The 15,017-nt window shown below is 42.6% G+C and overlaps 1 protein-coding gene across 9 annotated transcripts in view; it reads right to left on the reverse strand.

Moving 5' to 3' along the window:
• The window catches only part of Mbnl2 (muscleblind like splicing regulator 2), a 151,405-nt gene that overhangs the window by 16,174 nt on the left and 120,214 nt on the right, over window positions 1–15,017 (reverse strand). For 3 of the 9 annotated variants that reach the window (XM_058582777.1, XM_058582779.1, XM_058582778.1), the window contains one exon: window positions 10,805–10,840. The exons of 2 other annotated variants lie outside the window; for them this stretch is intronic. In XM_058582777.1, coding sequence (XP_058438760.1) covers window positions 10,805–10,840 — 36 coding nt within the window. Of the gene's footprint in view, window positions 1–9,450; window positions 9,546–10,804; window positions 10,841–15,017 lie in introns of all 9 variants that reach the window. 4 more of the 9 variants (XM_046454883.2, XM_046454889.2, XM_046454887.2 and 1 more) reach the window with 2 other exon arrangements.

Below are 15,017 nucleotides of genomic sequence, written 5' to 3' on the forward strand. Positions count from 1 at the left end.
ACATCCCTTACAGGGTCATTTGGGGTTTATTGAGATAATTCACACAAAAGGCTGAGCGCCCTGCCTGGCACATGGTAAGCTTCATTATGCATGGTGGCTTGAGTTATGTTTGTGCTGTCCCATGCTCTGAGGTCCTCGGGGCCCTTCCATGATCATTTAAGGCTGTTGGTGAAAGGGAAAAGATTGTTCTAGGCAGGATGCATAACAGGGTTCTCCACCTGGTCTCCTTGCTGTTTATGTGAGTTAGATAAGCCACTTTGCTCACCTGGGCTACTATTCCAATTTATGATGTAACCTGCATCTTAATTTTTTAAAGATGCTGTTGTACAGGTGGTGTGATTGGGGTTAATTTGCTGTTATGACTTCCTGCCTTTCATCCCTTGATTCAGTTGATACTGGTCTTGGGTCAGACCTATAATGCCTGGTGCACCTGTGGCTGGGGGAAATGGGTGACATTTTATAATGATCAGTTTCATGACGTTCCTTCCAGAAATGTCTTGTGGTGAATAGTGAACACCGTCTGCATTTGACTGCAGGAAGCTTATCAAATAAGCTCTGAGATCTGTGATACTACAGAGCAAGGGGATTGATGGTTAGAGTAATATCATTTGACCACTGAAAACAAAACACACAGACCCAAAGGCCCAGCATATTATTCTTGATGCTGAAGCATGATGGATTCTAATTGCTAGAATAGCTATAGTTTTTCATAAGCTGATGTCAGAAAATACATTTTGTCAACAAATTTGTTCTAGTACAAGTCATTTTGTTTTCTTTTTTTTGATTTTTTTTGTTCTAGTGCAAATCAAAGTGAAGATGTATAGACAAGAACCATTCTTTTTATTAAAGTCAGTGGGAGAAATGTCTCAGGAAGGTTCTGTGGTGGAGAGGAGGAAGGTGCTGGAATCCACCAGTGCTGTAGGGGCCACCTTGGGGTGAGCAAAGGACAAGACTTAACCTCTCTGGACTTCTGTGGTTCATGATTATTCACACCCCCCACCCCCGCGCGCACGCGCGTGCGCGCGCACACACACACACACCTGATTTTCTCTGAATCTTGATTTCATCACTTCATCAGAGAAAGAGGTCAAAGAGATAGCTGAGAGCTTCCCTGGAGTGTCTCATTTCCAAGTGTCTCACTGAACACTTCCTGCTTGGTTCTCATGCTGCCATTGGAGGCCCTCAGGAACTCAGCCCCTCCTCACCTCTCAGTGGTACCTTCTGGGGCTGCCCACTGCATCGTCCACCTCTACTGTCCCCCTCACTGCAGCATGGGCCAAAGCAAACCACTGAGCTCACAAGCCCTGATGCCCCCGTTTGGAACTGTGGTAAGCACAGCTGCTCTGTCTGCATGTGTCAGGAGATGAAGTCCGAGACTGATCCTGAAATTCCTTTCTAAACCACACATGCTGCTATGAGAGAAATAAGGTCGGGGGGAAGCACTGACTGTTAGAGTTTGGATCTGGAATGTTCCCCAAAGGCCAGGGTGTTAACGACTTGGGCTTCAGCTTGGTGTTACTGGGAGGTGATGGAACGCAGGGGATGGAAGTTAGGTGGTGAGGAGACTGCAACCCTGGCTCTGCCTCTCTCCCTTTCACTTCCAGGTCACCATGCGATGAACACGCCTCCTTCACCATGTGCTCCCGCCATGACAGCTACCTCGCCACAAGCCCCAGTGCAAATGGGCCACCCGACCATGGACTAAAGCTTGCAAACCATGAACCAAAATTAACCTTTCCTCTTTTTATGTTGCTTCCCTCGAGCATTTTGACACACTGATGGAAAGCCAACAAACAACAGACTTAAAGTCAGATGTAGGCTCTACCACTTGTTAAAGCTGTGACTAATGCTGAACTTTAGTTTCTTTACATGCAAAAGGGAAAACAGAGCCCACCTAATAGGGTTACATTCAAAAACATATGCAATGTAGGATGCTGGTGTGAGCTGCCTTTTCCTTTTACCCCAACCTCATCTCTGCTCTTTAAATTTCAAACTGTGTTTACCTATCCTTTATCTAGTTTCCACACACCTCAGAGATCCATCCCTAGCTACCTCAGGGATAAGGCCCAGAATGCAGCTTACTTCCCATGAAGCGACATTTGCATATGGACTGGTTTTTGTTTTCATTTTTCTAAGTGATGTGCTCTGACCTCTGATCAATTCATATCTCTTTGGCTGAACAGAGAACCCCTGAAGGTCTTTAGCATCTCCCTCAACTAGGGGACTCTTGGACACGTCTAGCCTTGGAAGTCACTGCCTAGAGCCAAGTCCTGGAGGGAAGGGGCTCAGAGGCCAGACCTAAACCAACTGGTCTGTGGCTGGACATGGGTGGCATCGTATCTGTCAAGTGGAGTCACCTTTGGGTGTGTCTCATTGCCCCATCACCTGCACAGAAGAGCTGGCCCCTTCCCTGACACACGGGCGGAAGTGCAGAAGGCAGCGGAAGAGTTGGGTAGGTAAAGAAACAGGGAGAAAACATGTTCCTCTGTTCATAGCAGCCCTCGTGAAGAATAAGACCCTGCTCATCAGTCAGCCCCTGAAAATGGGTCCGGATTCCCGCACTGCAGCCTCTCGCTTGCCTTACAAACCTAAAGCTGGAAATCACACACATTGGATGAACTACATATTCACTCCACTCAAAGGAGGAAAACTAAAATTAGAGAAATGGAGCATGGTTTTACTACCATCAACAAAAGCCAACATACTACGGGGAATGTGACTTTCCATCCAAAAAAATCCCACCCCCCAATTCCATCAAAATGCAAAAGAGGATGGGATTTGAGGTATAATAAATAGGACGATCCATGAGGCAGGGAAGTTCCACAGAAGGACTCTTGACATTTTCTCTTCAGCTGCACAAAATTGGAATGATATTATGTCTTTAGGTGCTATATACAAAAGAATTCTACCCTAGCTTCTCACCATGAGGTGTAAATTATTCATGAAAAATGAAAATGTACTAGCTCGCAAAGCTTACATAACTTAGTCTTTCCTTGGAGAATCTGCAAATACATTTATTAATTGAACCTCATGATAGACCTGCAAGGCAGCTGCTTCTGAGACAGAAAAATAAAAGGCCTATTGACCCCTTATTTTCTAACTTCTTAGAAAAAAAATCATCTACTTCTATGTTGGTCTCAGACACCTGTGTTCACCTAAGACAGGCAGAGCACCCCACCTTAAAAAAAAACAAATAAACAAAAAAAAAACCTCTTTTTTTTGACCATAGGAGCAAGTCTGGGTTCCAATAACCTATTCCTGCTGCACAATGGAATTTAGACTCAAATTGCTAAGCAGGTTAGGTAGTAGCATTAACTGAGTGCAAATACTGCAATTTTTAAAAAATATTTTTCAGTTGTTGATGTACCTTTACTGTTTATTTATTTAATTATTATGTGGTGCTGAAGATCGAACCCAGTGCCTCATACATGTTGGGCAAGCGCTCTACCACTGAGCCATAAGCCATAACCTCAGCCCCAAATGATGCAATTTTTATAGTTTTTAAAATAATAGTCTTCAGTCTCAATCTCCTATCTTCTGTGCACACGTGTGCATGTGCACACACACACTCATAAGTGCGCACACACCCAATCCTGTCTTTGCCATAAAATATTTGATGGGACAGTCTACCTCCTTTGAAGCAACCAGATCCATTCCTGAAACTGAACCCCTTCTCTAAAATCTGGATATAAGCAAAAAGTTCAAGGTGTCTCAACCAAGTTGGCAGTATAATGCTGACCGAGATGCCTCAGCCCAGAGGGCTATTTTGCAAGGGCTAGGTTCTGACAGTTGCTGTATCTGCTGTTTTGGAGAACAGCCTATGTGGGGCCCAGCTGTGTTCTGTACTGCGCTCCCAGGAGCCAGCAAACTGTGAGGAAAATGTGTTTCCCAGGCTGATCATCTGCACGGAGAGGGCAGACACTTGGCTGTGTATTTCAGGAGACAAGAGCTGACAGGAGCCCACTCCTCCCACACTGCGGCCTTGCAGAACCAAGATTTTTTTCTTGTGAAACAATCACAGGCCCCCAAAATGGGTCAAGTGGTGAATAGCGGGGAATGTTGAATGCCTCCTACATTTGTCTGAATATAGTCCCAACAGATGGCATTGAATAATAGCTATTTCATAAAACTCTGAGATCCCAGAGAGATGAAGTCAAACATGACCCTACCTTTCTGCATTTCTTGGCTGACACAGGTTAACTCACGTAGCCAAGAATGTGCACACAGTAGCTTTAAGGTTTGTGTTGACATGCGTCAGTGAGGGCGAAGTGGAATGGGAAGCTTTTGAGATTTTCTCTTTGCCCTTTAGACACTAACAGCAGGCCAGACGAAGCATAATATTGGATTCCGATTACACATAATTATTTTATTTTTTTTTCTAACAAGATTTGTTGAAATTATCATCTATAGCAAACCTGGAAAATGGAATTTTCTAATATATTTAAATATTCCAATAAATAGATGGCTATGAATGTAGGATATATTACCAACTAATTTTCTAAACAGTTTTTAAGGCCAACTCTCTGTTGGTGGAGTTGATCTTTGGAGGAGGGTTCAGAAGATGCGGCAGGCCTTGGGGTTATCATTAAGACGAAGCATCTCTTTTTGGAGATGTGATCAAGTGTCTGTTAATACATTCCCAGACACATCATCTGACTTCATCAGCTTTTAAGGCACTGCTTGGGGGTGCTCCAGAAAGATCTCTCATCTCCAATCTGTTTTTCTTCCTAGTATGGACTCAAATCAGTATGACCTAGATGGACTCTGTCCTCACTGTCCACAGAGCTGTCATAGAGACATGGACAGTGTGGACTCTCTCTACATCTAAAGAGATTTTCTTTCAAGAACAGGCCTGGAGACTTTGAACTTTGGTAGCATCCAGATAGGTAGTGGGAAGCCACCTGCTGAGGTGAGCATATGGGAGACATCTGACCAGAGAGGCCACCCGCAAAGTCCTGGGATCAGCTGAGTTCAGGTTCCAAGAAGCAACTACCTGTAGTCTACCTTTCAGTCCATCTGCATCTGTCTTTCTGCCACCTGTCATTTCTTTGGACAGGTTCTGCCACAGTCTGAAATCTTTCTATATTCCTCTTGCGCTAAAAGTAACACTCCCTGTGTAAATGGGCAAAGGCAAGACAGAATGGGCCACTTGCCAGCTACCACTGCCCTGGCTCAGGTTCTTGTTAAAATCACTTAATGGTCTCTGCAGATGCTCCTGCCTCAGATCCATCTGCTCTGTCTTCTAAGATACTATTTCCATCACTATTATGGCTTGAAAACCCTTCAGCAGCCAAACGGGGGCCGAACCCTTTAGCCTGGCATTAAGGAGTCTACGGTACCTAGAGCCAGCCACTCCTTCAAGCTGCACTCTGCACCATCAGATCGCTGGTTCTCCTGGTACACTCTGCCGTCCCTCACAGCACTTGCCTTCCTTTTATCTCTTGATAATGCTTTAGAGATATCCAAAGTCACAGAATTCAGAGGGTAGAAAAAACATTTTTAGATGAGGCAGGGGGTTCCCGGAAGACTCAGAGTACAGCCTCTATTTTAATTGGACCTTTCAGGATGTTACTAGAGGAACTGTATAACCTCTGTATATAAACGAGGAAGCTAAAACTTGAAATACCTTCATTTGGAAATTATTTTCTACCCCTGCTTTGAAAAGGGAGAATAATTCTTGAATAAAAAATACAAAGGCATTTTATTTGGGGTTATGCATTTATAATCATGGAGAGAGACAGTAGACCATGGTAGTTAAGAGCAAGACTTTGGAGCATAATCATTCCGGTTACAGAAATTTTAATCTGCATTCTCATTTTATTAAATAAAATTTTCTATCATATGAATAAAGCTAGGTAATCCACACACTAAGCTGTTTATCTCTACCTCTTTTCATGTACACTCTTAAATCTGTTTCAATATAGGCATCTACAAATTTGCACATTCTGGTCCCTTGTTAGTGGACTGAAATTGACTAATTTACATGTTATCATCATTTTCTTTTGAGATTTTGCTTATTGCCGAGCTGCGTGTGAAGCTGGAAGAGGCTAGGAGTGGAGTCTATGACAAAAGAAACCCATGAATCTGCTTCACCAAGATTAATGACTAATTCGTTTTATCTTCTATAGAAATTATTGGTAGTTTTCACTGACTATAATATCACATAGAATTAATGGGATCAACTCTACGGTCTTTAAACATGACCTGACTATTACATAACCAGCTGGAAGACTTGCTTAAATTCAGTTAATCTCCCCAGTTTTGCTGCTTCTTAGTTTGAGCTGAATGAGCAAGGCTACTTCATTTTCCGGAAGAGTAATGGAATTCGTTGCTTCAAGTCTCACTTGACATTTTATTTGGGGTTATGTATTTATTATCATCGAGCGAGACAGTATATACCATGGTGGTTAAGAGCAAGACCTTGGAGCCAGATTGCTTAGGCTCTGGCAAGACCCTTTCTGTGCCATTTAAGTTAATGTAGTTGACCTCTGTTTCAGTTTTACCATCCACAAAAGGTGATCTGACCTGAGGATGGGACTTATGGATTGGCCCTTCCTTGTGGCTCACTAAGGGGTGACATGGAAAGATCACTGGACATGGGAAGTGTCAGTCCAGCTTCTTTGTCCTGTGAATGGCCTCTATCTAGTTACAGGTACCTAAGAGATTTGAAATACTCAATGACAATCTGAATCGGTCAAATTAACTGAAAAAATGTCCGAATCGACTTGCGTTTCGTGTTAAAGACAGATGGCTCCAGGAAGGACAGAAGCAGGTGATGATTGGCACATGAACTCTGCAGTGCCTGGCTCCTCCTCTCGTTCTGCTTTGTTTACCTGTGTGATCTCAGAGTCAGGAATCTCGGAGGCCACAGGGTTCTACTCTTCCTTTCCCACACCAGAAAGCTGAGGTTCATTATGTTTAAAAGACATCTGTAATCACATGGACCTGGCTTGCTTTGAGTTTAAAGAGTAAAATCTTAACAGGATGATAACTTGATATTTCACAGTCATTAACAATCTCAGTTTCCTATTCTTAGGTGCTAAGAGAATGTCTAAGCTCTTTTTGTAGGTGTTTTGCTCTTTGAAACTTGTTGAAAAATACATAAAGAATATCATATCTGAGAATTTATGTTTACAATGATATATTTTTCTGTGGTTTTCATGTGTAAGCAGAGCCTCATCAAGAATTGCTAAAGATGGGGGGACACACGCCTGTAATCACAGCTACTTGGGAGGCTGAGGCAGGAGGATCACAGGTTTGAGGCCACCCTGGGCAATTTAGCGAGACCCTGTCTCAAAAATAAAATTAAAAAAGAAGGGCTGTGGAGGTAGCTTAGAGGTAGAGCAATTGCCTGGCATGTGAAAGGCCCAGGGTTTAATCCCTAGTGTGTTTGCACACACACACATGCACACACACAAAATTGGTAAAGGATTTCACTTAATCATTTAAATAAAATTGAATAGCAACTATCACATCTGACAAACTGCAAAACCAAGAATCTAGTATTCTTGAAGCTAGTGAGTATTCCTTTAATTATGATTCTTTGATTAAATTGGAAGTAAACTTATTAGTTCCTCTACCAATCACACCTTGCTTTAAAACAATACATCTCAGCTTCTAATAGTCCACAGGCTTCCCACCCCATCTCATTACACATATACAAATCTACACATGTCTCAATCTCTTTATGTCTTTTTTTCCATAAAACAAGGCAAACATATCATCAGACTACAAATCATATATGCGACACATGGCCATATATTTATAATATATAATTTATCCTGAAACTCCAAAGTATTTCCTTATGTTAGCCTCTTTTCCTAGAAAAGATCTTTAAGAGTCAGAAATAGTCAACTTGCCATAAAAGTCAAAATTTTACGATCGCAAACACTACTTCAGTATTGTACTTCAAACCTGTTTCCTTAGGATGGTACTGTGTAATACAAATTGGGTCCAAAAGGAGGCAAGATGTAGCTTTAAAAGAAGCAGGTGTCCAGCTTCCCTAAAAAGGGCCCATGAAAAGACCTGCTTGACCCTAACAATGGATGGGTGCCAGGGTCTCCCCTACTTCTCCCATCCCCTGAATTTTAAAAAAGAAATCTTCCCAACTAAGGAAATGGATTTGCTGCTCTTTGTTCTACTGGTTTGGAAGCGGAGCTGGCCTTCCTCAAGGGACAGCTGGAATTCTGAGGTGCAAGTGGCGAGCTGAAGGACTGTCACAAGGTTTGTACCTGCCCCTGTGCGCCCCCTAGGACTCCCTTGCTCCTCCATCTCTCCTGCTTGACTGCAATGTGAGGGCACCGTGGGACTGCCACAGGCTTTGACTTTCATTCCTACCTCCCACCTCTCTTTTTAGGACGAAACCCAGAGCACTGGGATTCCAGATCCTCTCGGGCATGAGTCAGCCCTTCCAGCCTGCAGGACGCAGCCTGGATGGGCCCTTCTTGCCCTGGCGGTGGCTCTCAGGGCTCCACTTACCATTGCTCCTATTAGCCTGGCCTATTAGCCTCCTCGTATGTCCTTTTCCATCCTTAATAGCACAGTTGATTTTATTTTAAAAAAAACAAAACAAAACAAAACACAAAACAAAACAAAAAACCAAAATTGTTCTTCAATGAAGGGAGGGCATGCGCAATAAAGTGTTTTTCTAGGCAGGGTGAGAGTTTATGCCAGGTCATGTCACACTGTCTCCTGGTGACCAGGAGCCCATGTGTGGTAGGGTCAGGGTCGGAGATACAGCCAGCTGGGGACCACAGAACGTGGTCGGCTGGGTCTCCCTGGGAAATATCACATCCGTGGTCCTGCTGGCACATGCACTCAAACCAACAGAGTTAAACTCTCCTAATCAGTTATATCCAGCCTTTGTGAACCAGTGGCAGGTGCTCTTCTTCCAATAGGGTGTGGCTCTTACTCCAGGATCCAAATGGATTGTCAAGTGGGGAGGAGTGAGTTTCCAGACCGGTGACCAGGGTCAGACGTTGATAAGAATTATTCAGACCTCAAATTTAACATTCATGATAAAGGGAGACTTTTCTAAGAGGAGAATTTTTTTTCCTCCACCCCAGATGGTAGGGTCTGAACAAATCGAATCAAAATAGAGCCATTTTTGAAGCACCCATGGGTGTGCGTCTACCGTTTTGGTGTGGCAATTCACAAACCACTGGATAATGAATGCTGTACTAAAAGGAATTTAAGCCTGTCAGGTTAATTACACAATATTAGGTACGAAAACAAACAGTGCAACACAAAACATAGCTACATCATTATTGGCAGTAAATGTTAACTCTAAATAAGTGCAACCTGTCCGTCAATGCTTGCTATAAACTAATTAAAAAATAAAATTTGATGGATAAACATGAAAAAAAAATTCTCACCGAGAATTTTTTTTTTAAATATCAGCACTCATTTAGAGTTCGGGATTTGTGAAAGAAAGCTTTAAAAGGAGCAAACCTGATTGGCTGTGGCTGTTGCTGCGAAGGGGACACTTGTTGCAGGAGTTGTTGCTGCAGAGACAGTGGCGGACGTAGCGCTGTGCATCATGGGTACTTTCAGGAGGGGAACCATGGGAGCAATGAACAGGAGGGTGTAGCATTATGGTAATAGAAGTGGTTTTGGCATGGTGAATATCAGAGCAGCAAGCCATCATGGGTTAAACCAGCAGATGGCATGCAATCACAATGCAAAGCAAGGAAGCATGGGAGAGAAATAAAAAAGGGAAAATAGCTTATTACAAGTACAATTAAAGGAAGTTTTAAAACATAATCAGTGATTCCCAGAAAGGCCAAAGCTGATTACTTTGGTTGATGTATTCATAAACATTTGATTTCTAACAATAGATTCATTCCCAGTTCATACTATAGAGTGGAAGTGATTTAATGGCTGTTTCTAAATATTCGAGAGGTAATACCCAATGAGGTAAGAATGTATGATTATCAAACACAGAATCATCACAAATCCTGTAACATCGAAGGCTCAATATTCAGACTCAGTTTTGGATAAGGGTATTCTTTGGAGTTAATTAATTTTTTTTTCCATTTGGCATTGCCCATGTAAACTGGATTGTGGATTGTATACTATTTTGATCAATAAATGGCAGAGACAAAGTCATGGCCTTGATATAAATTCTTAGTTATACAGTCACAGTTACGCTGAAAGAGCCAAATTTTGCCGATGTTTGTTTTTCTGGTCTGTGAGTGGAAATAATCCGCCTGTCCTCAAGACAGACTTTTGTACCAAGGCATTCAAAGGTGTGAAGGGAGCTATCTACTTTTAAAATTTAACATCTAAGGGAATGTGGAGGTACAGAATATCATCACAAGTCAATTAACACAAAAGATCATCAAGCAGGCAGTTTAGGTATTTGATTTCAAAATACATCCATGAATAATTTTTTAAAAAATAAATTCTTCTGGGAAACTCTGATAACTCTAACACACAGCAAAGAGGAGATAAAGGCACACCACTATGAACTTTAAAACATTGATGAAATTAGCCTGCCTCTCTGTTTTTCTTATGCTATACCAGATAAACTATAAAGAGAAACAAAACACAAATCATTAAAAAAGCACACTCGTACTTGTGGTTTTAGGCCTTTGGAGTGATTGGTTCTAACACAAGAGGTCACATTTAAATCATTATTTTCTTAAATAATACATCTTTAAAAAATGTCTACATTAACTCTAAAGCCAAATAAGCCTTCAGATTTACTATTTCCTAAGCATTTCTACCATCTCTGACATAAATTTCAAGCAAGTGAAGGTACTGTACATCATATAAAAGACAAATAAAAAAGGTTGAAACCTACCAATACTGGTAGCGGGTGTCATGCACAAAACTGACCCTGATGTCATGCAATGGTGGGTGGAAAAAGTGGATAAAGGGAAAGAAACAGGTTAGCGGTTTAGAGTTAACATTCAAAGTGAGATCGAAGCACAACCAGAAATAAGTAGGGTTAGTCAACACAGTTTTTTTAGGGCCGTTCACATTGTCAGCACAGACACAAATATATCTGACTTCTTTTAAGCCAATAATATTCCAAGCTTACTCTCAGACTACTTTTCACACTTTCTATTCATACACGTTGACAGGATTCTAGTAAGAATGACATGTGATAATGCTCCAAGTATTTTACAGACATTATCAAGTTCATCCTCCAAGTTAGGAAGTGGGTATTTTACAGATGAAAAAATCTGAGGCACAGTAACCCCTCCAAGGTCATTATGTGAGTCAAGGGCAAGGTTAGAAATAGAACTCTATTCCTGAATCCAGGCCAGGCTTGATAGTCACGAGATTACACTGCACTGATTGCATTAGAAGTTTGTTTGTTTGATTATAGCATGTTTTGTGTCAACAATGATATGAAAGTAAGAATAGTAATTAAGATTTCCTATCCTCTAAATCAAAGGCTTGCAAGGCAGAGGATTTTAGATTACTGCTTAAAAGCCAGTAACACAGGAAGACTGAGGCTCCCTCATGGAATGGTCTACATGTATATACGATCTCCCTTCTGCTATGAGGTCCACTGTGAGAAAAGATTGGCACCTGGCAATGACATCCATATAGTGTATGGACAGAGGAGTTCAGAATTGGGGCTGATTTAGGATCCAGGCTAGGGATTTTTGTCATGGTGCTATGAGGTGATCCCTGAGGGAGGCCTTTGGTAAGACTGCTAGGAAGTCTCAGGTTGGTGTCTAGGTGGGGAGATGGGAGGAAGGGATTAGGAATAGTTGCCTTGCCTGTGGGTCTTATGGATGCATGTGATAGAAAACACTGATGGGGATAGTGTGGCTTGCTGTGGAGGGCTGTAAAAGAGAGCTCTGAGGAACTATCTGCTACAAGTTCAGTTCCTTGGAATGAAAATCAAGGTAGGATATGGATTTGATAACTGAAGATTGGGCGTAGGTGTCAGAGAAGTAGCTTTTAATGAACACAAGTGTACCTACTAAAGGTTTCAGAAGTGCCTTCTGAGATATTAGCTGAAGACCATCGGATCTGCACATCCTTCTTCCCTCTGCTGAGCACGTCACACACCCATGGGGGACTTCTTGCCTGACTGGTCCACATTTTGATCAGGCTAACTTGACCTCATCAGGAAAAGGGGCGATTTAATTGGGCTGTTACTGGTTTCTCCAACAACAAATGCACGTGCCAGGGCATCCAGTGTGAAACACACGCTCTCTCTCTCTCTCTCTCTCTCTCTCTCTCACACACACACACACACACACACACAGTCCCTTCCATGGCACCCTCTCTTCCTCTAGCTCTCCTCTCTATACTTCACAAACTTCTAGAAAGTCACCTACATGTCAATGTTCACTTTTTTGCTCCCATTTATCTTCAGTCCTCTCCAATCTGGTTTCCACTGTCTCCGCTCCACTCCAGCCACAGGTGTCGGTCATCAAACTCCATGTTGCTGCAGTGGCAACTCCTAAACTTCGCCTACTGTCCTGAGTCTCAGCAGCATTTAGCACTTGGCCACTCCATGATGAACCACTGTCCTGTCTTAGAAGTTTGTTTTTGTTTTTTTTAAATCACACACACACTTTTTGTTTTTCTTTCTGGCAACTCCCTTTGGTCCACTTGTTCCAATCTTTTCCTTCCCTGAACTCGCCATCTCCACATGCTGGGGTTTCTCAGACTCAGTGCTGGGTCCTCTTCCCCTGCTCTGTAGGTTTTCCTGGTGTGTCACTCAATACATGGAATGAAGGAGAACTGACGCGCTCACGGCTCCCACACAGTGTGGAATCTCTGCTCTGAGCCCAGGTCCCTTTATCTCATTGCTTGCCTGGTTCCAGTGCCTTCCGTCTCACAAGTATCTCCAATTTAACATGTTCAAACTCTGCCCTTTCCCACGGTCTGTGTCTCTCAAGAAAAACTCGAGGACACCACCAGTTCAGCCCCTGTTGAAAGTTGCCACTTTCCCTCACGACATGGCCAGGTCCAACTCACCAGCAGGCCAACGCAATCCTGCTCTGAAATCTTGCTCTCACTGGCCTGCTGCCCATCCCTACTGCTGCTTCTCACGCCTTGGTCACCATTGCCTCTAATCCCAGCCGTGAGACCATGTCCTGGCTGGCCTTGTTGCTCCCCAGGAGGTCCACTCTCCCCTCTGGAAGACACATCTCCCCAGGCAGGCCTACTCATCCCCTGCTGGAAGGGTTCGCTGGCTGCCAGCACTTTCAGGATGAGGACCGCGTGTGGTCCAGGCTCTGACCACCTCCCCAGGTCATCCTCCACCGGGATACAGCAGCAGCCTTTCAGTGCTTTGAACTGAACACATCACACATCTGTCCTATTTTTGAGCTGCCCACAGGCTGTCCTCTCTGTCTGGCAACATCTTTACTCTCTTTATCCTCCAGGTCTCAAGCTATGCCAGGTCTCCAGAAAACTGCTCAACTGTTCTTTGACTTATCTCTCTATGCCATCTAGATCAGCTTTCTATTTTAATCTCATTGAATTCTTTGCTTCTTCATTCAGAGCATTCAAAAGAATTTTGATGATGAATAGACATGGGTGCCTGTTAAGCATCCATCTCTTCTGTAACTCGGGAGAGCAGAGGCGGGTGTGCCTAGCGTATGGGACACATAGATCAATTCTCAAATGTGCTAGATGAAGGTTCTCAGCCATCAGTAAGAGGTGTGCTAGGAACACATGGCTCCTAAAACTTATTGAAGCACCTATTGTGTAAATAATTTCATTTTAAATTCAACCATGGCTGGATTCAAAGTTATCCCTATACAAATTTCCCCTCACTCTCTTAAGATTCAGTGTGAACAGGGTTTCTTGAAAGGCTGTCCTGTGTCATGCATGTGAATGTCATCTGGGTTGTCAGCAATCAACAGCAGACCTATGGTCACACTGGCTTTGGTCCTGAATGAGGTGACATGTTCAACCAAATTAATTTGATAAGCCTCTCTCTCTCCCTTGGCCTGAGTGATGTGAATATTGGAAATGCATGGCTTTGGACATATGGTGGCTCTCTTACTCAATGCCAGACTGTGGTCCTGCCTTCTCTACCATCCCCACAGACCCCGTGGGTTCTTATGGACAATGTCCTTGTCTTCAAATACGCTCTTCCCATTTACCTGGGATGCTTCCCTCTCAAGTAGCTGTGCTCAATCTCCCAGCTCCTCCTCCTCCTGCTTTACATTTGAGTCTCACCTAGTTCTGAACTCCTTTGCTTTCTCATTACGGCTCTCGAACCCAGAACACATCACACATTCAAGAAGCATTTGCTGCACTGTCTGGACAAATACATTTTGTTGTGTTGATGCTGGTGTAGTTTCTACTGAACACTGTTGAATCTCTCATTAAGTCGTGTGATAACCTTATCTTATGCAACACTTATGATTTCTCATCATTAGAAAATGTTTAGGCTAAAACTTTCTCCATGTGACTTATTTTGTGCTTCCAAAGCAATGAAATAAATCAAAGAAGGATTCTGAGGGTCGCCTTTGTTCTGTCCAATTGAGGCTTTTCACTAGGGCACTCATTTTATGAGCAAAGCCTTCTTCTCGTTTCTGCTTCAGTTGCACAAATATTTCAGCTCTAGTGTCTGTGAGCAAGAACTATCTGGATAAATCCATTAATTTTATATATTGCCTTGCAGTGTACACACAGCCTCAGTTTTTCCATCTGCAAAATGCAAATAACTATGCTCGCTAGTAATAGAACGGCAACATCTTGAAGAATAATGAGATAATGTCTATAAGAACACTTACAGTAACTCAGAATAAACCTGTCAGAGAAATGCCAAGAATTATTATGCTGCTATTTTTGTAACTCTGTGTGGTTTTGCCACTTTCCTAACATAGCAAAGAAAAATGTATAACTGCTTGGTTAAAATAATCCCTATCAAAAAAGGGGGGAAAAAAAGGAAAAAAATCCCACCCACTACAAATGTGCCAGGACATCAACCAGGGCAATAATTATCTTAATAAAATTTTGGAGATGAATCTCATATTTTGTGTGATATTGTATATTAATATGTGTACAGCCTGGAGGCATAATTTCTAAAC

Source organism: Marmota monax, unplaced genomic scaffold (assembly GCF_021218885.2).
Source record: "Marmota monax isolate L192 unplaced genomic scaffold, Marmota_monax_Labrador192_F-V1.1 WCK01_AAM20220418_F8-fsc00026, whole genome shotgun sequence".
NCBI classification, from domain to species: Eukaryota; Metazoa; Chordata; class Mammalia; order Rodentia; family Sciuridae; genus Marmota; species Marmota monax.